At 44.8% G+C, this 24,130-nt stretch overlaps 1 protein-coding gene, 2 long non-coding RNA genes and 1 pseudogene across 4 annotated transcripts in view; 2 read left to right on the forward strand and 2 right to left on the reverse strand.

The window, feature by feature from the left end:
- Positions 1–114: 114 nt before the first annotated feature.
- Positions 115–2,871, reverse strand: LOC147573525 (retrovirus-related Pol polyprotein from transposon opus). 2 transcript variants are annotated; one of them, XM_086691107.1, is made up of 2 exons: positions 580–2,871; positions 115–204 (listed from the first exon to the last, which is right to left on the reverse strand). In XM_086691107.1, exon 1 carries the CDS (start codon positions 2,141–2,143, stop codon positions 1,265–1,267), a length of 879 nt encoding a protein of 292 aa, XP_086547233.1. In that variant the 5' UTR covers positions 2,144–2,871; the 3' UTR covers positions 115–204; positions 580–1,264. The 2 variants fall into 2 exon arrangements, with proteins under 2 accessions (XP_086547233.1, XP_086547232.1); XM_086691106.1 differs by having other exon boundaries at positions 115–214.
- A 2,953-nt stretch (positions 2,872–5,824) lies between these two features.
- Positions 5,825–9,466, forward strand: LOC147573526 (uncharacterized). Its single transcript, XR_015245167.1, has 3 exons — positions 5,825–7,664; positions 8,136–8,174; positions 9,191–9,466. It is a non-coding gene; the product is annotated as an uncharacterized LOC147573526 (long non-coding RNA).
- A 691-nt stretch (positions 9,467–10,157) lies between these two features.
- The window catches only part of LOC147573527 (uncharacterized), a 45,656-nt gene continuing 31,683 nt past the window's right edge, over positions 10,158–24,130 (forward strand). The window contains exon 1 of the long non-coding RNA XR_015245161.1: positions 10,158–10,637. This is a non-coding gene — a long non-coding RNA (uncharacterized LOC147573527). The remainder of the gene's footprint in view (positions 10,638–24,130) is intronic.
- LOC112851257 (histo-blood group ABO system transferase pseudogene) lies at positions 12,327–23,286 on the reverse strand (annotated as a pseudogene).

The following is a 24,130-nucleotide window of genomic DNA, read 5'->3' on the forward strand; positions in this document are numbered from 1 at the left end:
AACGTGGGTGTGATGGACCCAGGTCACGATGCCATCTACTTTGAGAGCGGTGGAGGTTGTCAGCACCACGATGTAGGGTCCCTTCCAGCGCGGCTTGAGGGTCTCTTGGTGGACCCAGTCTCCCTGCCTGTACTGATGAGGTGTCGGGGTCGGGCCAGCCTCGTAGATGGCACGGAGGTGTGGCCAAATGTCCTCGTGCGCCCTCTGGAGCCCTCTCAAGGAAAGAAAAAGTTCTTGCTCTTTAAACTCAGCAAAAGTTCAGCTTGAAGGTTGGGAATAATAGGGGGTGGCCTGCCAAACATGATCTCATAGGGAGTAAAACCCAAGGTGTAAGGAGTGTTCCTAACCTGGTAAAGGGCATATAGTAGGAGAGTCACCCAGTCCCCGCCAGTCTCCATGGCTAATTTGGTAAGGATCTCTTTTAGGGTTCTATTCATTCTTTCTACCTGTCCTGAGCTCAGGGGCCTATAAGCACAATGTAATTTCCAGTTTGCCCCCACCGCCTTGGCTACTGCCTGCATTACCTATGAGATAAAAGCTGGCCCATTGTCTGATCCTATGGTGGCAGGAAAACCATACCTGGGTAAGATGTCTTCTAGTAGCTTCTTAGCCACCGTCTGAGCCGTTTCATGCTTGGTTGGGTATGCCTCCACCCAGCCAGAGAAGGTGTCTGTAAATACTAAAAGATATTTATAACCATACTTTCCTGGTTTGACTTCAGTGAAGTCGACTTCCCATTGGGCTCCCGGTCTGGTGCCTCTGAGCCTGGTTCCTTTTTTAGTTGATGTGGCTCTCGCGTTGGTGAGTTGGCAGGTCTTGCAGGCAGATACAACTTGCTCTATTTTGGTGTCCTGTTGGTGAATCTTGATTCCGGCATGTCGGATTAAGTCTTTTAATTTTTGGGCCCCCATGTGAGTAGACCGATGCATGTGCTCTAATATTGAGTCTCCGAGCCGGTCTGGCAGCATGAGCTCCTTGTTAGCTGTATACCACCATCCCTTTATCTCCTGGGCCATGGGGAGTTTCTTGATCCTCTGTAACTCCTCCTGGGAGTATTCGGGCTGGTCTGGTAAAACTGGGTCTCCAAGTCCGGTAGTTGTTAAGCCGTTTTCTAGCTCCCAACGTTAGCGCCTTGGTGAGGGCTATGAGCTCTGCTCGCTGGGCTGCCGTCCCGGAGGGTAGAGCCTCCGCCCATACGGTGTCTGTTTTGGTGACCACCGCTGCACCCGCATACCTGTGTCCATCCCGCACAAAGCTGCTGCCATCAGTGAACCAAGTAGCCTCGGCATCGGGGAGGGGCCTGTCGGTCAGGTCTGTCCAGAATCCATGTACTTGTTTCATGATTCCCACAGTCATGTAGTGGAGCACCTAGGGCAGGGCCGGGCAGCAGGGTTGCAGGATTGAGGGCTGCACTGGGGTGGAACCGCACCCATGGAGGGTTGAGTAGGAGGCTCTGGTAATAAGTCATATGTGTGTTGCTCATCCATCTATCAGGAGGCTGTTTCAGGACCCCTTCAATGGCGTGTGGGGTCATGATCCAGATCTCCTGTCTTAGGGTCAGTTTGTCTGCGTCCTTGACTAGGAGTGCTGTCGCTGCAATAATTCTTAGGCATGGCGGCCAGCTGGCAGCCACTGGGCCTAGTTTCTTGGACAGGTAAGCCACCGGGCGGTTCCAGGGGCCTAAGGCTTGAGTTAGAACCCCTTTTGCTATTCCCTTATGTTCGTCTACAAAGAGGTGGAAGGGCTTCGTAATGTCTGGTAGGCCCAGGGCTGGGGCACTTAGGAGGGCCTTTTTTAACTGATTAAAGGCAGTTTCTTCTTTTTCAGCCCATTTAAATGTTTTCCCCTCTTTGGTAGCTTCATATAGGGGACTGGCGATCTCAGCAAAACCTGGAACCCAGAGGCGGCAGTAGCTGGCTGATCCTAGGAATTCCCTCACTTCTCTTCGGGAGGTGGGAGTAGGGATCTTTAGGACAGTTTCTTTTCTGGCATCTGATAACCGCTGCTGTCCGCCCTCCAGGATATATCCCAGGTAACTTACCCTCTCCCTGCATATCTGAGCCTTCTTCACGGATGCCCGGTACCCTAAGGCCCCCAGGGTAGCCAGCAGGTCCTGGGTCCCTCGCTCACAGTCTTTGGCCATGTCAGCAGCAATCAGGATGTCATCTACGTACTGCAGGAGGGTGAGGCCAGGGTGTTCCCTTCTGTACTCACCCAGGTCCTCGTGTAGTGCCTCGTCGAAGATGGTGGGTGAATTTTTGAATCCCTGAGATAGCCGTGTCCAGGTGAGTTGTCCACTGTAGCCCTCCTCCGGATCATGCCACTCGAAGGCGAACAAGGGTTGGCTCTGGGGTGCCAGCAGCAGACTGAAGAAGGTGTCCTTTAAATCTAGTACAGTATACCAGACCTAGGAGGGCGCCAAGGAGCTCGAGAGTATATGGATTGGGAACAGTTGGGTGTATGTCCGCGACCCTCTTATTTACTTCCCGGAGGTCTTGTACCGGTCGGTAGTCATCTGTGTGAGGCTTTTTGACCAGCAGTAGGGGGGTGTTCCAGGGAGACTGGCAAGGAACTAGTACCCCTAGGCTTCATAGTCTCCGGATGTGTGGCTGGATCCCCTTCCAGGCCTCCTGAGACATGGGGTATTGTTTGATCCTTACCAGACTTTCTCCTGGCTTGAGCTCTACCAAGACCAGGGTCCTGGGAGTGGCTAGTCTTATCCCCCCCCCCCCCTCCCCCGTCTCTGCCCAAACCGAGGGGAATTCTTGTAGCCATTTGTCTATAGTATCCTCTCTCGGGAGCGCCTCCTGGTGGAGGCGGTATTCATCCTCCAGTTTCATGGTCAGGACCTGGATGGGGTGGCCCTTGCCATCGGTGAGGCCACCCTTGTCTGAAAGTTATCTGAGCTCCAATCTTGGTCAGTAAGTCCCGTCCTAACAGCGGGTAGGCGCATTCTGGTATTACCATAAAGGAGTGGGATACCCGGCCTGGCCCCAAATCTACCGTTCTTCGGGTAGTCCATGAATAGTGGCTCATACCAGTTGCCCCTTGTACCCAGGACTTCTTGCTGGCTAGTTTTCCTTGTGGGGTGCGGAGGACCAAATGTTGTGCTCCAGTGTCGATGAGGAGGTCAACAGGGGTCCCCTCCACTTTAAGAGTTACCCTGGGTTCGGGGAGAGGGTCCGAATCCCGACTCCCCTAATCACTCAGTTCATCTAGCTCTAGGACTTTTACTCTATCAGTCTTGCTTCCCTTCCCGCCGGCCTTTTTCGGACAATCTCGGGCCCAATGCCCTATCTCCTTGCAGTATGCGCACTGATCTTTCTGCAGCCTCTGCTTCCCCCCCTTGGTGGTTCCTTTACCTTTTCTTGCGTCGTCTGCCAGCTGCCGGAGACGGCGGTCTCGTTCCTCGGGGGAGTCGGCAGTGATAGCTAGTAGTATTCTGGCCAGGTCTCGAGTCTGCTTACTGCTGGCAGCCGCCATGGCACGAAGCTGCTTGTCCTCAGGAGGCTCCTGGTTATTATATACCTTTTCGGCTACCACCAGTAAGTCCTGCAGACTTTTTTCTCCTAGTCTATCTATTTTCTGTAATTTTTTCCTAATGTCTATGGCCGATTGGTTTACAAAGGCCATGATAACAGCTGCCTTGCTTTCCGGAGCTTCTGGATCCATGGGGGTATGGGTACGGAATGCCTCCATGATCCGTTCTAAAAAGGCAGCCGGAGATTCATCTTTTCCCTGTTGCGCATTTCCTACTTTGGCCAAATTGGTTGGCTTTCTAGCAGCCATTCGGAGACCCCCCATTAGAGTCTGGCGGTAGACCCGGAGCCTCTCCTTACCTTCTGCCGTGTTGATATCCCACTGGGGCCGAGTTAAGGGGAAGGAGGCATCTATCTGAGCCTGGTTGGTGGTGGGATTCCCATCTGCGCCCGGAACTAGTTTTCGGGCCTCACTGAGGATTCTTTCTCTTTCTTCAGTCGTGAACAGGACCTGCAAAAGCTGCTGGCAATCGTCCCACGTGGGCTGTTGAGTAAAAAGAACAGAGTCTAATAAATCAATAAGCCCTGCCGGTTTCTCAGAAAACTTAGGATTCTGAGCTTTCCAATTGTAGAGGTCTCTAGTGGCGAAAGGCCAATAGTGATGGGGCTGATTCCCCTCCGTGTCTGGGGGTCTGGTGTCTCGCAGGGGCGGAATACTGGAGTCGGCGGTGGAGGCGGATTGCTCCCTCTGAGCCCTTTGTCTGGTAAAGGGCGGGCTTCCCACTGGAGCGTTTCCGCCTCCCACTCTCGGAACAGTGTCTGCCTCCCCCGGAGGGGGAGGATGGTGTTCTTCCGGCATCCTAGGGGGGTTATACGGGGGAGGAACAATTAATTCTTCCTTAAAGTGATCAATCATTATACTTAGAGGAGTAGTCTGAGTCTGTCCCATAATGTCCGTCCAGTAAGTCCACAGAACAAAACAGAGAAACACAGAAACAGACAAACAGAGGGCCCCTAGAAAGTCTTCCAACTCCATGGAAGCAAAACTGAAAGCTAGTCGACAGCCTCACGCTGACCGGCGGGAGCGACCTGCCTCGTCTCAGACCTTTGAGGGGATTCCACGTCCCGCCAAGACTGATGAGGGGATTCCACGTCCCTCCAAAAGGGAGGATCCAAACGTCTTCTGAAACTCCCGGCCCGTGGTCCTCCAGTGCGTCCACTTAGACCGTGTCGGGCACTACCAGAATTTCAGAAATGAGCTCACACAGAAAAGACGGAACAGACACTAACCGTGGCCAGTCAGGCTCTCCGGGTCAGGGGTCCCTCGGGGGTCTTGGGGATCCTGGGCCGAGCCCCCAAATGTTATGCCCAGAATTCCTGATCCCCAAAGACCGCCAGGGAGCCGAGTCCGATGCAAAAGCAAAGAGCCTTTATTCGAGCTAGCTCGAGCTCAATCCCCTACCTGCACCGACACAGCAGTGAGATGCCGGGGAGAGAGAGTGAGTTTCAAAAGCACAAAGGTTTTATAGGGGTCTAGGGGCAGTTGGTGAGGTAATGGCTGTGGCCTCAGCTGATTGGCTGGGGAAGGGTCGTGGCCTCAGCCGATTGGCTGGGGAAGGGTCGGAGTCCTGTTACCCAGGTCGCTGGGCACGTTTTGATAGGGAAGTTTGAAAGGGAGAGCGGGAGGTTACTCAAGGGGAGGAGGCGTGGTCTGAGGTTTCTGCGATTTTCCCGGAAAAGGGGCCATGTCGGGGACATAGTCATTCAAGGTGGAGGACACAGAACAAGATGGAGTCTGCCGGCATAGGTCCGCTCTTTCTCTTGTTCACCTAAAATTTCTCCTGAAAGATGCCCCTCATAGCCTTGTCTGGAGTGTTTTCCCCTCTCCACCTTGAGGAAATAAACTGAGGCTCACAAAGTGAACTCTAAAGCTTCAGTCCACATATATTTGTAAAGAATCAAAATAGCATCTATTAGCTCCCACCTAATAGGGAACACATTTTGTATCAGACTGGCATTGGGATATTTTCCAGCTTTGGAGGACATCCAAAATCCAGTCTCTAAACATCCATGATCAGTTGCATACTACACTTCATGGAAATCGGAGGGCGTCTCTTTAAGAAGAGCGAAATTCCCTCCAGTTCTCAGAGCTTGGCGGGGGCCGGGGGGGGGGGGGGGGGGGGGGGGGGAGGGGCATCATTTCTCAGCGTCTACCCCTTCCTAGGTTCGTGCCCCATGCCACGCCTGCCGGGAACGCGTCTCACTAAGGTCCGAGGCTCCTGGGAACTACATTACCCAGATGCCCCTGCGTCGTGCATCTGCAAGCGCTGGGCCAATGAAGGCCCTGGACAGACGCCTTTCTGAGAGGGGGGAATCCCCCAGACGGGACTTCCGGCTTCTCTTGGCAGTGGTCCTTTTTATCACTCTTGAGCCTGGCCGTTTGATCCGATTCTTAAATAATTGTTGGAGCCCAAGATAAAGTGAGCGGGAGGCATGAAAGTAAATGTGTCCCCACTGACAGAGGCGGTGCTGAGACTTGGTGAGAGTGCCGCCGGTGGTGATACTGTGTGTTTGGCTGAGCCTGCAGCACTGTGGCCTGGTTCCTGGCAACTCCCGGCTTTGCCTTACTGACGGGCCTTGAGGGTCCTGTGTGCCCTGATGGAGCCAGTGCAAGTTGGTACTGTATCCCTCACACCCACACCAGTGGGAATCCCATCTCTGAATCCCAAAGACCCGGATGAGTCCCTATGCAGTTCGCTTTCAGTCACACCCTTTGTTCCGGACTGTGGCGCCTTCCTGGCAGGGATGCCCATTTTTGACTTTCGGTGTGATAAGGAGTTGAATAGTGTTACAGGCAGAGGGACTGTCATGTGCAGAGGCTTGTAAGTGCTACTGAGTGGAGTGTTCGGGGAAACCTGCAGCCTGTTTCCTGTATACAGGAAACAGATAGTGAGTGGTGTGGCAGCCTGAGCAGTTAGGCTTTCATTCCGAGGGCCATGGAGAGTTTTGAATCGAGAGACCTGATGTGAGATAGGATTTTAAAAGGTTCCCAAAGGCCGCTAAGTGTGGAAGGGACTTTGGGGAGGGATGATGAGAGGAAGTGGGGAAAGTTTGAGAAAGTTCCTGTAACAGAGTCTGGGAGCATTACCATGAGGCTGGACCAGAGGGGTAGCCAGAGGACTGTCAAAGTAAAACTCCCCCCTGGGCAAAGTTGAAACAAGCAAGGAAGACAATTCAAGGCTATTGCAGTAGGAGAGAGGGACTGAATTCAACTCCAATGAAATGAAAGGCAGGAGGGTTTTTAAGTGCTGGAGTGAGCCATTGGAAAAGTGCTGGAGGATGTCAGATGGCGAGGTTGATCAGTGGGATCTGCGGGGCACAGGGAGTTACTCCTGAGATTGCACGTCCTTTTTTTCTGTGATTAAGACGTATGTGTTTTCTAATTGGTATTTGTAGAAGTTAGGCTTCTCCTGGCCCACGGAGACTGAGAGATAGGGCTGCTGTGTTTTTTTGGTGTTCACATTGCAAAGAGATGGTTCCCAAGTCCTTGAGAAAGTCATTTCCTGGGTTGAAAACTGGGCCAGGAGAAGATTTACATATATTTGGGGGGGAAAAAACGGAGAAACAATTTACAATTGCAAGTTTCCTAAAGTAAATGCTCTAAGAAAAGGGAGTTTAGGAGCCTATAGTCAGGAAGAAACCTGATTAACACTTAGTCAAGCTGAGGAAATGCTAAGGCTGTCTTGGTAAGGGGGTAGAAATGATACGAGGTAGACCCTAAGGAAAGAGGACTATTTTAAGTATAGAGTACTATCATCTGCCCACCTGCCAAGGCCTATCCTCCCTACCCCCTATTTTTAGCTTGATGAACTTAAGGAACACCATTTGTTTTAAAATTAAGCAATCACTGTTTCTCTAAATGTGTTCCTATAGGTAGTCAATTAAAATTTAAAATGGATTTAGCAAGGTAAATTAAAAAAAAAATTTTTTTTAACGTTTATTTTTGAGAAGGAGACAGAGCGCGAGCAGGGGAGGAGCAGAGAGAAAGGGAGTCAGAATCTGAAGCAGGCTCCAGGCTCCAAGCTGTCAGCACAGAGCCCGATACAGGGCTCAAACTCACAAACCGTGAGATCGTGACGAAGTCAGATGCTTAACCGATGGAGCCACCCAGGTGCCCTGAGCAAGGTAAAATTTTAAAAGCAATTAATACTTGGTTTACCCTTAATACGCAGCTAAGCAGTGTACTAATATACTAAAATCAAAAGTGTTAAATATCATATTTTCTTAAATGAATAAAATATCTGAAACATTCAGAATTTCAAAATCCATCACTTAATTCACATTGAGAACAATAACAAATATGATAGTCATAGCACACACTCAGCACTTAATATGGACTAATGTGTTTGATCCCAACACCAGCCCTATGAGGTTGGTTCCCTTAACTATCCCCATTTTACAGAAGAAGACACTGAAGCAAGGAGAGGTTGAATTGTCCCAAATCACACAGCCAATGAGGTCAAGCTAATGACTGAGGCTTCTAAATTAGACATTCAAATGGAGGTCACCTTGATTCAGGGCAGTGATGAAGGTTTGGATGAACCCTTGAGACCCTACCATGGATACGTATCACTCACAGTCTTACTCTTCTCACAGGGACCCATGGCTGCAGAAATGTTTGTGGATCATGCACAGGTGAGTGGGGGGTATCTCAGTCCCTCACCCACCCCATCTTTACCCATATAGTCTCTGGGGTGTCCTGGAATGCTGTACCTGCCACCCTCATGGCTATTGGGACTGGGGCCCCTGGATTCCTTGAGATTCAAGGTCCTGAACCCACACCAGGCATTATATGAAGGGGTTTCCATTTCTGACAACCAAGAGGATGCTATTTAGGGGTGTTATAGGCACAGAGATCAGCATTTGCAGATACTTGGAGGTGAAACTGAGTTGGCGGGATTCAGGGAATTGCACGTCTCCAATATGTCTGGTGGGACCAAGGAGCAAAAATGTAGGAATCAGGTCTAGAATGGCAGTCTCAGGAACTATGCCTCTATTCTGAGGATGTTAGGAATGTTGGAACATTAAGAGTAGAGAAGGGAGGTCATTTGAATCATGTTTTAACAGACTTCCTCTGGCTGCAGACTGGAGAACAGAGAGTAGGGGTGGGGGAGGAAGGTACTGAATAGTCCAGATAAGTATTGGTAATGACTGGATCAGGATGTTGGTTGTGGAGGCAGGGGAAAAACGTATGGCTTCTGGGTTGGTTTGTAAAGTAGGTCTGACTACTTTGTGATATGGATGGTTAAAGAGAAAGAGAGGAGCTGGAGATAATTCCAAGGGTTGTGGCTTTTGCAACTGGAAGAAAAGAATTACCCTCTACTGAGATGGAGAAGTCATTTGTAGTGTTATGGAACCAGGCTGGAACGCTGGTGGAAAAACCAAGCGGCACTCGGAGATCTTGGTGGATCGGAGATTTATTTTACATCGGCGGGTGGGCTCAGAGGGGACCGTTTCTCCAAAGATCTGAATCCCGGGTGAAGGGGGGAAGGGAAATTTATAGTTGTCAGCTTCCATATCTGTGGCGGGTTTTCCCGCACAGCAAACAGGGCAAGAAGAACCCGGAAGAGGGGTCTCTAAGCTAGAGACCAGAGCTTGTTTTAGTCCTGTCGCCATCTTATGGTATAAAACTTTATTCATTTTCCCAACAGTAGGAATAATTTTCAGAGGGAATATCAGGAGTTTGGTTCAAACGTGTTGAGTGTGAGAAGTTCCGGAGACTTCTGAGTGGAGGCATTGAATGGACGGCAAGATGCCCATGTCTGGATTTGAGGGTAAGGGCTCAGGTTCCAGACACCACGAGGTGATGTCCTATATGGGGACCAGGGTAGAGCTGTGAGTCACATTTGGGAAGGGACATCTTCAGGTCATGGTGCCTGAGGGGCAGAGAAGGGGAGGACAAGGCCAGAGGACTGGATCTGTGCCTTGGGCACCTGAGTGGTGTTGGTGAGCATCACAAAGACAGCTGAGGGAGGGTGGTGGCCGTGGGGGAGGAGGTGGGGCTTGTGAGGGTTTGAGGCTTCCATAGAGGAGTGCACATTAGATGGATGTGGAAGCACAACAGTAACGGGAGTGAGATGACAGTGAGGCCAAGGCCAGTGCTTCCTCAGCCCTCTGCGGGCTGGCCAGGCTTTTGTGGTGACCTTGTGGGGCCTGGAGAGGTTTACACAGGCTGGTAGACGAGCTCAGGAACACACAAGGCCAGGGGACAGTGGTGGGAGTGCTGGGTGAGGCTTGACTGGAAAGAGGGAGGCCGAGACTAGTGAGGGGACAGTGTGTGCAGCACAGCAGCAGAAGGGCCTTAAGGTGTGGACCCCTGAATGTGGTTCCAGGTGGGTGAGGCCGAAGCAGGAAAGGATGTGGTGCAGAGGCCTTTAAAGCAGGGCTGGGGGCTTCCCCTGCCAGTGTGGGCCACCCGGGGACCAGCGCAGGATGGATCTTCATTGTATTTGCCAAGTGCTCTTTGGGTGCCAAGGGCAGAGTGGAACATGGGGAGGCCAGGGACATACCCTGGATGGGGGCTGGGGTGGAGGAGGAGGTGGCCGTGACCATGGGGGTGATGGATGGGAGGGCAATATGGTCCATGGAGTGATGGGTCAGTGGAGAGAGAAGGAACTGAGGGTCCCAGGGCCTCACTCCTAGCAGCTTAAGGGAGAAAGCTGAACCCGTGTTTGCTTGTGTCTCAGAGGCATGATCTGGGAACCCCTGGGGAATTTGCTGGCAGCAGAGGAGGTGGAGCCTTTCATGCCATGCCTGGTGCTTGAATGACATTTATTTATTTGCCATCATGCCTGTGTGGGAACGATATGGGGTGACACAGGAATCAGTAAGAAGGAGGAGAGAGCTAGCACCAGGAGCATCCGGGCCTTGTCGATCCTGTGAGGGGATGTGCATGGATTGGATGTCTGGGGGGTAGACGGAGGGTCCCAGTGAGAGGTGGCTCAGGGCCACTGCTCTCCCCATCATGGTGGGCTGTTGTGACCTTGGAGGATGTGGCTGTGGACTGGTCTCAGGAGGAGCGGGAGCTCCTTGACAGGGCTCAGAGACTCCTGTACCGTGCTCTGGTGCTAGAGAACTTTGCACTTGTGGCCTCACTGGGTAAGTCTTTCACACTCACCCCAGCGTCCTTGACCAGGCTCTTTCATTCTTCGTTTCTGCTCTAAATAAAAGAGCATCCCCTAACATTTAATTTTTTGACGGCACGGTTTGCATCTTTTTATGTTGTATATCCATTAACTAAGTTATGTAGCTATGATTATCTTAAATACTTTTTTCTTTTAACCCTTGTATTAGAGTTAAGTGATTTATACATCACTATTACAGTAGTAGAGTATTCTGAATTTGACTACATGTTTACCTTTACCAGTAGTTTGATACTTTTATATGGTTTCATGCGACTAATTAGCATCTGTTCATTTCAGCATGAAGAACTCCCTTTGGTGTTTCTTGTAGAGTAGGCCTAGCCGTCATGGATTCACTCAGCTTTGTGTTTCTGGGAAAATCTTTATCTCTTCCTCATTCTGAAGGACAGCTTTGCTGGGTAAAGTATAAATATTGGTTATCACATGTTCCCCCAGCACTTTGAATATATCATCCTACTCTTTCCTGCAAGGTTTCTTTTGAGAAATAGGGATGTAGGTTTATGTGGGTTCCTTTGGATGAGATGACCTTTTCCTTTTGCTGCCTTCAGAATTCTGTTTTTGACTTTTGACAGTTTTATTATAATATGGCTTGGTGAAGTTTTCTTTGAGTTTAATCTATATGGGGACCTTTGAGCTTCCTGTACCTGAACATCCATATCTCCTCCCTGAGAGGTTTTTAGCCATTATGTGTTAAATAAGCTTTTTGCCTCCCTCTCTCTCTTTTTTTCTGTGATTCCCATAATGCAAATACTGTTTATTTGTTGGTGTCCCATAATGCACAGAGGCCTTCTTCACTCTTTTTCATTCTTTTTTTCTTTCTGATAGGGGAATTTCAAATGACCTGTTTTTGAGTTCACAGATTCTTTCTTCTAGTTGATCAAGTCTGTTGTTGATAACCTCTATTGCCATTTTCATTTCATTCATTGTATTCTTCAGCTCCAGAATTTCTGTTTGTTTTATTATTATTATTTCAGTCTGTCTGTTGAACTTCGCAGTTTGCTCCTGTATCATTCTCTTGAATTTATTGAATTTTCTGTGTTCTCTTATAGATTGCTGAGCTTCCTTAAAATTATTTTGAATTCATTGTTCAGCAGTTCATAAATCTCCATTTTTCCTCCTGGTCACTTATCAGAAATTATTGTGTCTCGTTTGAAGTGCGTGTTTCCTGTAGCCTGCATTCGCATCTGTATGTTTGGTTGAAAGTCACCCCTTCCAGACTTTACGGACTGGGGGTCACCCCTTCCAGACTTTACGGACTGGTTTGCGTGGGAAAGACCTTCCCTGGTAGGTGAGTGCAAGGGCGCCAGCTGGGTGGGGTGTGGCGGTTCCAGCTCTGGGGAAGGCCCAGCTGCATAGTCTCCACGAAGCCCTTTCAGTTGAGGCAGCGACAGTGAGGATTGCAGCAGTCCTCAACAGCCAGTGTTGTAAGGTGTCCACAGGGCCGACGAAGACCACTGGGATCTTTGGTGGCAAAAGTGCTGAGGACCACCTCATCTCTTTTCCTCTCATAGCCCATGTTGTGGCCAGGGGGATCCCTCTTGGTAGCAGGTGTGGCTTTCGGGCACCCTTGCGGTTGTGGTAGCACTGGTGTCCCGTGCATACGTGCCACGGAACAGCCATGGACCTGGAGTCTAGAGTTGGGTGCTCACAGAGCAACAATGTCTCTGGGGTCTTGAGAACTGGCTAGCCTACAGATGCAGTGGTTCCGGTGTCTGAGGCACGGGCATGTGCAGAGCAGCCACAGAGCCAGGGACTGGAGCCCATGTACCAGTGGAGCAACAGTGGCTTTGGGCATTGGATGGTCTGAAGCAGCAGTAGCTCTCCTGCCCAAGATGTGGGCACACGTGGAGAAGCTATGCATCTGAGATCTGAAGTGTCGGCACACGCAGAGCAGCAAGGACTCTGGGATCCAGGGCACATGCAGGCAGGGGGTGGGGGGGCTGGTAGCCCTGGTCCCGGGGTAGCGTAATAGCAGCTCCCTCAGGGAAGGACCTGCAGCAGCGATGCCCTCCCCGAGGGTTCCAGGGTGGCACGGCTGTGGCAAAAACTGCTGGTGCCCTCTCTGGAACGGAGTATGGGTTCTGTGCTGATTAACGCAAGGTTCTCTGCCGTAAAAGCTGCAGGTGTGGCTGATGTGGGGGATGTTTAAGTTCTCGGTGGCAAGGGCTGCCAGGCTCCTTGCAGAGCAGGCTCTGGGGGTCAATGATGGCACCCACCATGTGGTTGATACTGATGAAAGGTCTCTGCCCCTTCTCTCTTCTGCTAGCCATCTCCGGACATCTCAGGTAAGCAGAGCTCCCCGGCAGTCCATCCTGTGAGATTATTCTTCATTTTTTTGCTCTACTGTGTTACTGTAGGTTCTTTTTTGTTTTGTTTTGTTTACTTATTTATTTTGAAAGAAAGCGTGAGCAGGGGAGGGGTAGAGAGAGAGAGGGAGAGAGAGGGGTAGAGAGAGAAGGAGAGGGATGTGGGGCTTGAACCCATGAAACCATGAGATCATGACCTGAGCTGAAATCAAGAGTCAGACGTTTAACCAACTGAGCCACCCAGGTGCCCCTGTAGGTTCTTAATTGAACTCTTGAGTCCTCTCCAAACTATTTTTAGTCCTGGATAGTTTTTTTAATTGTTGTTTTTCTGTGGGAGGATGAAGGCTTGTAGCTCCTACCCAGCCATCTTGATGACATCAATCTTCCCAGAGTCTCACGATGCAGCAGTGTGTGGACCACCTGCTACTGGTGCCTGTATGAGCCTGGACCTAAAATGTGATATTTTAACATATGTATATATCCGTGAAACCACCATAATAATGATAATGAATATATAGATCACCCTCAAAGTTACCTCATGACCCTTTATAGTCCCTGTCTTCCTTCTTGGCTCCTTATCCCCATGATCAGAGATTAACTGTCTTTCATTCTAGACTTGTTTACCTTTTCTAGAATGTTATATAAATGGAATTATAAAATATTTATTCTTTTTTGTTTGTTATCTCTTTTCATTTTGTTCAATTATTTGGAATTCATTCAAGTCATATGTTTGAGTACTTCCTTCTTTTCATTACTGAGTAGTGTTTTCTGGTATGAACATACCCTGATTTCTTATTCTGTTCATCTGTTAATGAACCTTTGGATTGATTCCAGTTTGAGGTTATTATAAATAAAGCTGTTATGAACATTCATGAACCAGTCTTTTTGGGGGGTTAATACTTAGCAGTACAATGCCTGAATCAAGGGATTGGTGAGTGTTTGTCATTCTGTGAACTGACAAAACTGTCCCAAAGTGGTTTTACCATTTTACATTCCCATCAGCAACTGATGAGAGTTCTAGCTTCTCTGGAGCTTCATCGACACTTGGTAGGTCAATCTTTTTAATTTCAGCCATTCCCAGATGTGTGTAGTGATATCTCATTGTGACTCTAACTTGTATTCCCTTAGCAACTAGTGTTCTTAGAAATTTTACATATGATTTATGACATTCTCCTATTTTCTTTAGTGAATTGTCTGTTAAAATCTTTTCCTCATTTTAAAACATTTGTTTTGTTATTTTATTGAGTTTTAAGAATTCTTAATAAATTCTGGATATGGGAAACCTGTTAGATATGTGGTTTGCCTATATAGGCATCCAGTGTGCGGCTTCTCTTTTCATCTCTTAACAGTGTCTTTCCTATGGCAGAAGTCTTTGATGTTAGTGAAGTCAGATTTGTCTTTTTTTTTTCTTTTATTGAACCCATTTTTTCAGTTATATAAAAGAAATCTGTATAACTCAAGAGAAAAAAGTCTCTAATGTAAAGGAGGATCTATAGTTAGATTTATAATTCATTTTCAGTTAATTCTCCTTTATTGTGTGAGACATGGGGGTGAAAGTTCTCTTGAAAAAAGGACATCCGATTGCACCATCTAAATTAGTTGAAGAGTATCTTTTCTCACTGAATTGGCTTTGCACTTCTCTTAAAAAATCAGTTGCTCTTATATGACGTTATTTTTGGATTTTCTATTCTGTTTCATTCATCTCTTTATCTGTACTTTGGCAAGTATCTTAAAGTCCTAATATGATTTTATAATATGTCTTGAAATTGGATAATATAGTCTTCTAACTCTGTTTTTCTTTTCCAATTTGTGTTCGCTATTCTAACTCTTGCATTTCCATATGGTTTTAGACCCCCTTGTCAACTTCTACTGAAAACATACTAGGATTTTGACTGGGATTGCTTTAGATTAATTTGAAGATAATTAGCACATTAACAATAGTGAGTGTTTCAGTCCATAAAAACAGAATATATTTCCCTTTATTTAGATATTTAATTTTTCTCAGAAGTATTTTCTAGTTTTCTGTTTATATTTCTTGTACATTTTATCTCCAAAAATTTCATGTCTGAGGCTCTTTTAAAAAGTATTTTTTGTGTCAATTTCCAGTTGTTGTTTGGTACTGTATAGAAGTGAAATTGCTTTATTTTTATTTTTTATTATTTTTGTATTTTTAAATTTTCTTTCTTAAATTGAAGTATAATTAAAATACAGCATTGTATTAGTATCAGGTGTTACAATATAAGGATTCAGCAATTTTGTACATTACTCAGTGCTCTAAGGGTACTCTTAATCCTTTTCACCACCTCCCCTCTGGCAACCACCAGTTCTCTGTATTGAAGTATCTGTTTTTTTGTTTCTTTTTTTCTTTGTTTGTTCCTTTGCTTTTAAAAATTCCAAATGTGCATGATATCATGGTATTTGTCTTTCTTTGGTTGACTTATTTCACGTATCGGTTGCACTCTTGACTGTATGCCCCAGATCATGAGTACTTAAGTTCATGCAAAAACTTGTGCCCAAATGTTTATAGCAACTTTATTCATAATAGCCCCAATGTCATTCAGTAGGTGAATGCTTAAATAAACTGTGGTCCATCCATACTATTTGGCAATAAAAAGTACCAAACTATTGATACATGCTACAACTTGAATGGTTTTCAAGGGAATTAAGTGCAAAGAGCCAATATCAATAGGGCACATAGTGTGTGGTTCCATTTATGTAATATTTTTAAAATCACAGATTAGTGGTTGCCAGAGAAGAATTAGGTAGCTAAGGAGGGAAGAAGGTGGCTGTGGTTATAAAAGGGATCCTTGTGATGGAACAGTTTTGTGTCTTGACTGTCACACAAATCTACACTTGACAAAATTGTGTAGATATAAACACACACGAGTACGTGAACTTGAAATATTAGCCTGGTGAACTGTATCATGTCAATTTTCTGGTCTTGATATTGTACTATAATTATGCAAGTTGATGCCAAGGGGGAAACTTATGGGTTATCTTTTTGTTTCTTACAACTGTGTGTGAATCTACAGTGACCTCAAAATGAAAAGTTAAATGAAAGTAAGGGGATGGAAAAAGATATGCTACACTAACGCTAGTCTAAACAACACTATTATGCCTATAGTGAAATCATACAAAGTAGGTTTATCAACAAAGAATATTACTGAAGTAAAATAAGTATATAAAAGACTGATAAAGAGGCCTTTTCTAAGAGATTATGATAATCATAAATGTGTATACACCTAACAACAAACCTTAAATTACTTAAACAATAAGTGAGAAGCTAAAGTAAAACATAGACCAATCCACAATTACAATACAAAATTTCTGCAGTTTTCTCAATAACTGATAGAACAATTGAATGAATAATTGGTATGGATATAGGATCCTTGAAGAAATCAGTCAGCTAACTTGAACTAATTCACATTTATTTTTAGACTGCTCCATCCAACAACAGAATACACTTTCTTTTCAAGTACCCAAGAGATGTTCACCAAGATCGCCATATTCTAGGAACTAAAATCTCAACAAATTTAAAATGATTAAAATCATGAATGTATTTCTCTGGTCACAAAGAAATTATACTAGAAAGCATTAAAGTACATGATCTGGGAAAATCCATGAACATTTGGAAATTAGACAACATATTAATGAAGACTCAGACACAGAATTATAAGGCAAATTAAGAAATACTTTTAACTGAATGAAAATGAAAATCCAATATAGAATTGATACATCTGCAAGTACAAATAGATGAATCCACTATTATAGTTGAAGACTTCAACACCCCTCTACAAAAAAAATGAACAGATCTAACGGGCAGAAAATCAATGAGGACATAACTGAGCTTAAGAGCACCATCAGTTATTTATTCTGGTATATATAGCATCTATAGAATATGTCATCCAACAGTAGTAGAATACACATTCTTCTCAAATGTGGAATATTCACCAAAGAGACTACATTCCGAGTCATAAAACACAATTTAAACTTAAAAGAATAGAAATCATGTAACATGTTTTCAGACTACCATGGAATTAAACTAGAAAAGATAGCTAGAAAATCTCAGAATATGTGGAGATTAAACAACACATTTCTAAACAATGCGTGGATTGAAGAGGAACTTGCAAGAGAAATTTTAAAATATTTTGAAATAAATGAAATGAAAATATAATCTACCTAAATTTGTGGGATGAAGAAAAATCTAAAATCATTCATCTAAACCAGAAACTTTAGCCATTGAAGAAAGAAAGGAAAATTAAATCCAAAGTAATAAGAAAAGAAATAATAAGAGGGTAGAAGTCAATGAAATTGAAAGCAGGAAATCAACAGATAAAATCAACAAAACCAAAAACTAATTATTTGAAATATCAACAAAATCAATAAGCTTCTAACTGGGCTAGTTCAAAAGAGAGAAGACACAAATTACTAATATCAGAAATGAAAGAGTTCACAGCACTACAGACTCCATGGATACTAAAAGGATAATAAAAGAATATTATAAACAACTCTATGCCCACAAATTTAATAACTTAGGTGAAATGAACCGATTCCTTAAAAGACACAGTCTGACAAAATTCACGCAAGAAAAAACAAACTGAATAGGCTTTTTATGTCTATTAAAGAGTTTGAATCAATATTTAATAATCTTCCAAAACAGAAAGTACCAGCTCCAAGTAGTTTCACTGGTGAGTTCTACCAAATATTTAAGAAGTTATATCATTTCTCTACAATCTCATTCAGAGGATAAAGGCAGAAGGGATACTTTCTAATTCATTCTATGAGGCCAGCATTGCCCTAATACCAATGTTAGACAAAGACATTACAAGAAAAAAACTACAGATCAATATCTCCCATGAACATAAGTACAAAAATCAACAAAATATTAGCAAATCAAATCCAACAAGGTATGAGAAGTTCTACACCTCAGCCAAGTGGGATTTATTCCAAGGATGCAGTCTGACATTGGAAAGTCAGTTAATGTCATCCATCACATCAACAGACTAAAGGATAAAAATCGCATGATCATATCAATAGATGCATAAAGAGCATATGACAAAAATCTAGCATTCATTCATTATTTTAAAAAACCTCAGCAAAGTAGAAATAGAGGAGAGCTTTCTCAGCTTTATATAGAACAACTTCAAAAACACTACAAATAACATCATACTTAATGGTGAGCAGCTAGGAGCTTTCCTGCTAAGATCAGAAACAAGGTAAGAATATGCTTTCTCATCATTCCTTTTCAGCATAGTATGGGAAGTCCTAACTAAGGCAATAAGGGAAGAAAAGGAAATAGAAATATTTAGGTTGGGAAGGAAGAAATGAAAATCTTTGTTTGTAGGTGACTATATTGTCTGTATAGAAAATCCTAAATAATCAAGAAAAAAAGAACTCCTGGAATTAATAAGTGATTATAGCAAAGTTTCAGAATATAAGTTAATATTCGAAAGTGTTAACTGCTTTCGTATATACCAGCAATGAACAATTGGAATTTAAAATTAAAAATAATACCATTTATATTAGCTTCCCCCAAAATGAAATACTTGAGAGTAAATGTAACTATATATATAGATATATATAAGATGTTTGTGAGTAAAACTACAAAACCAATGAATGGAATTAAAGAACTAAATAAATGTAGAGATACTCCATGTTCATGGATAGGAAGATTCAGTATAGTCAAGATGTCAGTTCTTCCCAACTTGATCTATAGATTAAATGCAATCACAGTGTAAATCCTAGCAAGTCATTTTGTGGATATTGGCAAACTGATCCTTAAGTTTAAGTTTGTATGAAGAGGCAAAGGATCTGGAATACCCAGCATAATATTGAAGGAGAACAGAGGACTGACAATACGTAGTATAAAGCTATAGTAATCGAGACAGTAGGGTATTGGTGGAAAAATAGACAGATAAATGGAACAGAAAAGAAAGCCCAGAAGTAGACCCACATAAATATCGTCAACTGATTTTTGGCAAAGCAGCAAAGGTAATTCAGTGGGAAAAAGATTGTCTTTTCTATAGTTGCTGCTGGACAATTGAACATCCACATCTAAAAAAAAAGTAATCTGGACACAGACCTTATACCCTTCACAAAAATTAACTCAGAATGGTCACAAACCTAAATGTAAGAAACCAAACCAAACAAAAAACCCACAAAAACTCCCAGAAGATGGAGAATTAAAGTGACCTTGGGTTTGGTGATGATTATTATATTTATTTATTTATTTTTATTTATTTAAAAAATTTTTTTTTACATTTACTTATTTTTGATAGAGACAGAGCACAAGTGGGAGCGGGGCAGAGAGAGAAGGAGACACAGAATCTGAAACAGGCTCCAGGCTCCAGGCTCCGAGCTGTCAGCACAGAGCCCGACGAGGGGCTCTAACTCACAAACCACAGATCACGACCTGAGCCGAAGTCGGACGTTTAACCGACTGAGCCACCCAGGTGCCCCTGGTGATGACTTTTTAGATATAACATCAAATGCACAGTTTGTGAAAGAAAACATCATTTAAACTTTATTCAAATTGAAAACTCAGGATTTGCAAAACATGGTGTTAAAAGAATGGGAAGACAAGCCACAGACTGGGAGAAAATCTTTACAAAACACATATGTGATAAAGGACTGGTATCAAAAATATGGAAATTTCTTAAAACCCAGCAATAATAACACGACAAACTCAATTGAAAAGGGTATAATAGGTCAGAATAGACATGGTCCCAGAGAATATATACAGATGGCAAATAACCTCTGAAAAGATACTCAACTTCACGTGTTATTAGGAAATTACAAATTAAAAAACAATGAGATACCACTACGCAACAATTAGAATGGCCAGTATCCAAAACAGAAACACCAAACAAAGGAAGTGTGTGGAACAAGAGGAATTCTTCATTGTTGCTGGGAATGCAAAACAGTACAGTCACTCTGGAGACTGGCAGTTTCTTTTACAAAGCTAAATACACTATTACCATACGATCCAGTTGATATTTACCCAAATGAGTTGAAACATATGTCCCCATACAATACTTCCCATGAATAATTTCCCAAACTTGGAAGCAAGAAAGATGCCCTTCAGTAGATGAGTGGAAAAACAAACTGATACAACTATAACATGGAATATTATTCAGTGATAAAAAGAAATGAGCTACCAAGCTACTAAAAGACATGGAAGAAACCCTTAATGGATATTGCTAAGTGAAGGAAGTCAATCTAAAAAGCTACACACTGTATGGTTCCCGCTACATGACATTCTAGAAAGGCAAAACCATGGAAAGAGTAAAAAGATCAGTGTTTGCCATGGGATCAGAAAGAGGGAGGGAGGGATGAATACACAGGTGGAGCACGGAGGATTTTTAGGGCAGGTAAAACTATCCTGTATGATACTATAATGATGAATACATGTCATTATACATTTGTCAAAAGCTATAGAATATACAGCACAAAGAATGAAACCTAGCATAAATTGTGGAAGTTAATTAATGATAATATATTAGCATTGGCTTCTCATTTGTACCAAATATACTAATGCAAAGGGTTAATTATAAGAGAAATGGTATAGAGAGGGAGAAGGGGAGTTGGCTATGGAAAATCCCATGTTCTGTCACTTTTTTTTTTTTGTAAATCAAGAACTGCTTTAAAAAAAAAAGTCAAGTGGGTGATGGCAATTGAGGAGGGCACCTGTTGGGATGAGCACTGGCTGTCGTATGGAAACCAATTTGACAATAAATTATATTTAATATATATATATATATAAAAGAAAAAAGTCTATTTAAAAAAATGTAGGAAACCAGAAATTAGACTGTGTTTCATTTTCAGCTAGGTGGAAGGGCCGAGAAGTGCCCCTTGAGGCCTCTGGCTGGACAGAGGTCTGAAAGGATGGAGAGGCCGGTTCTGGGACACCCTTTCACTCTGGAGTTCAGGGTAGACCGTGGATCAGGAAGGGAAGACCTGGACTGCAGGACCTGCTCTGCAGCCACAGCTGACAGTCAGGCTTCTGTGATCCTATGAGGATATTTTTATCTTGGGGCACCTGGGTGGCTCAGTCAGTTAAGCATCCAACTCATGATTTCGGCTCAGGGCATGATCTTGTGGTTCCTGAGTTTGAGCCCCGTGTCAGGCTCCCCGCTGATAGTGCGGATTCTGCTTGAGATTCTCTGTCTCTCTCTCTCTCTGCCCCTCCCCTGCGCATGCTCTCTCTCAAAAATAAACATAAAAATTTTTTTTTCATCTTGCATAGAGAGGAAAACATTTTTCCTGAATTATTCTTGTGTAGAAATAAGTTGATCAGTGTTGACACAGAAAAACATACAACTTGAGAATCAGAGCCTTTAACAGTTGGAAAGGGCCCTGAAATTAGTAAAGTTTGCTGCCAACAGAAGAGAAATAAATGTTGCTCCTGTGCAACTTGCCTCTGCCCTTTGTGTATGAGGGGAGAAGCAGGACCAAGGGGGATGCCAGATTTCATGACACATAAGAGCCTTGTTGAAGGACACCAATATCACTTTAAAGTAAAAACAACAGGTTCTCATGAAAATTACAAACTTCCTATTATCATCTACACATAGGTTTACTTCAGCTAAGAGGACACTGGCAAATCACTAGTAAATTGAAACCGACACAGAAGCAGTCAGCAGGGGAAGGGGAGGCAGAGAGATCTATTTGTCGCTCAGTGGACAGCTGGCAGTGTTTGGGGATAGACAAGAAGCCAAGCACCAGGAAAGGATGTCTTTTTTGGTGTCACTTTATTCTTTTAGTTTTAACAAGGAAACTAAATGGAAGGCTTGCGGGCATCTGCTTGGCCAAGGCCAGAGCAGGCCCGTGTGTGACTTTGTGCCACAAGAGACAGGAGACTTTGTGTCTAGGAACCTCTTCCTTGTTTTGGAAACGATCTTATCTCCGATCCCTGATATGTTAGGACAAGGTGAGACCACCCACCTCCTCCATCCTGAAAAGCGTTGGGAGCACACAGTGAGAATTTAAAGTTGATGGCAACTCAGGAACCATGCTTGAATTCTGGAATCAGGCCTGCCTAAGAGTGTGTGTTTGGTGTATGGCGGTAGGGGAGGACGGTACAAGGAGAGCCTACATTTGGGGAGATGGTGGGAGGCATCGGCAATTTTTCTCAACCAGACAGGAAAAGGAAGAGGGGTTATACCGTTTCTGGGTAAAACTGGTTTTAATTTAATGCCAGGAAGAAGATGAGGGCTGCCTCACCATCACCTCAGTCCTTTCTAGAAGCTTCCTTTGATAAGTCTTGATTTCCTGGTGCTTCTTCCATAGTCACAAATCCAATGCACTTTATGTTGGAAGACAAGTTGATACCTGCTGATCCCAGGTATTGTGCAGCATGTTGTGATTCCCCAGGTACTCAGGGCAGAGGACCTTGGAGGGTTTGTGGTAAAGCAGATACTCGTTCCGGTGGCTCTCACCATGCCTCGCAGCTTTGATGTGGTTGGCTTGGTCGGCCATTTGTGCCTTGTGGCGGGCCTTGCTGAGCCTGTAAACCTCTGGCACTGACCCCCCAAAAAGGCCCCTGTGTAATGAAAGTCCCCCTCATCTTCAGGAACACGGGCTTGTGACTGAGGCCAACGTTCATACGGGAAGTGGGTCCGACTGAGCCCACGGTAGCCAGGATGCAGGGTGCGGAACAAGGAGGAGAGGATCTCCACGCCCGTGTGGTCGCTGAACTTCATGTCCGCATCCACACACACAAGGTTATCTGCTTCCTGGTGGAAGCGTTGCTGGGGAAAATTGATTATCTCCGTGCGGTGAGTGGAGATGTCCTCCCAGTGGGCATGGCTCTGGACCTTGAGGATGACTGTCTGCCCACCTTTTTGGATGTTAATATGAGGAACGTAGTCTGGCTGGTCAGTGAAGACGTAGTAGTTCACCCTGTGTCCCGCCATGAAGTACATCTCTGCAGTTCCAGCAATATCTTCAGGTGGGTTTTGGGTTTTTTAGCAGAAACGTGATGAATCCAATGGTGGCATTCTGGAGCTGGACCTGCTCATTCAGGATGTCAGTTTTTAAAATCCCCTCCCAGAGGATGGGAGCCAGCCGAGGGGTCATGACAAGGACATCTTTCCCAGAGGGTGTCAGAACATCTGGCTGGGGATACGTCATCTTTGATGATTTTATACTTTCCAGGCCATGGATTTTGCTAATAACCTTTCTTGTCCCAGCTGAGCTGCTTCGTAGCATCTGGTTTCTTGGATTCAGTAGTAGCAGCCAAAGAAGGCCAAGGCAAGAGCTACTAAAAGAAGGAAGTTCACTCAATGAGGCGAGTAACATTTTACGTCCTCTGAGAATATCCTCAGCAGCTGAGCCATGACCCCACTTTCAGTATTGCACCCTAAGTCTCCTGGATGCTGCTAAGGACCTGCACCTCCTCAAGGCTCCACTCACAGCAGCCTCCCCTGGGCAGAGTGAGGTGGAGCGCATTGACTATGAGGTGCTCATGCCCTCTGCTTCTCCTGAGGTCCCACCTCCACGCAAAGGGCCCCTGGAAGCTGGGAGTTCAGGGTCACCAAGCTAAGTAAGATTCCTAGACTGGCAGAACATTGATAAATTCAGTTCTGATTTGAGGTTGTATCAGATAACCAGGTAGCAGGACTCAGTCAATGGGCCACTAGAATCTCCGGGCCAGCATGTAGGAGGGCAGTCCAGACTCCTGAAACTGGCTCATGGAGGCCACTGAGCAGGTAAAAGGCAGAGATTGTGATGAAAGCAGGGCAGGGCAGTAGCCACCAGAGAGCCTGAACAGGAGGGTAGAGGGCTTGTGCTCCAGCCTTCCCTTGACACTTACTGGCTGTGAGGCCTTTACATAAGCACAAAATTTCCTGAAAGTCGATAAAATTGAGAACAGAATGTCTTCAAGTTCACATCCAGGCAGGTTCATGTGGGCCATCATTCAGGAGGCCTGATTTGGTAACCATGCTGCAAGAGAGAGAGGATCTACAGATCAAGGATTGTTTTCCTTTATTCCTCTAATAATCACTTAAAATTCCACTGAGCCCTTACTCTGCAGATTCCAGGCCTTATACTGTGGTGAGGATTAGGCTGCTAAACCTTATGGGCATTATGTTGCTGACTCCTCAAATCAAGGCCAGGGGCTGGATGGTACACTACCCTCAAG

Source organism: Puma concolor, chromosome E2 (genome assembly GCF_028749965.1).
Source record: "Puma concolor isolate L17-30 chromosome E2, mPumCon1.1.hap2, whole genome shotgun sequence".
In the NCBI taxonomy this organism is placed as follows: Eukaryota; Metazoa; Chordata; class Mammalia; order Carnivora; family Felidae; genus Puma; species Puma concolor.

What these genes read in the sequence shown, in the direction of transcription:
- LOC147573525 (XM_086691107.1), bottom strand. Translation starts at nt 2,143, where the DNA reads ATGGCCAAAGACTGTGAGCGAGGGACCCAGGACCTGCTGGCTACCCTG.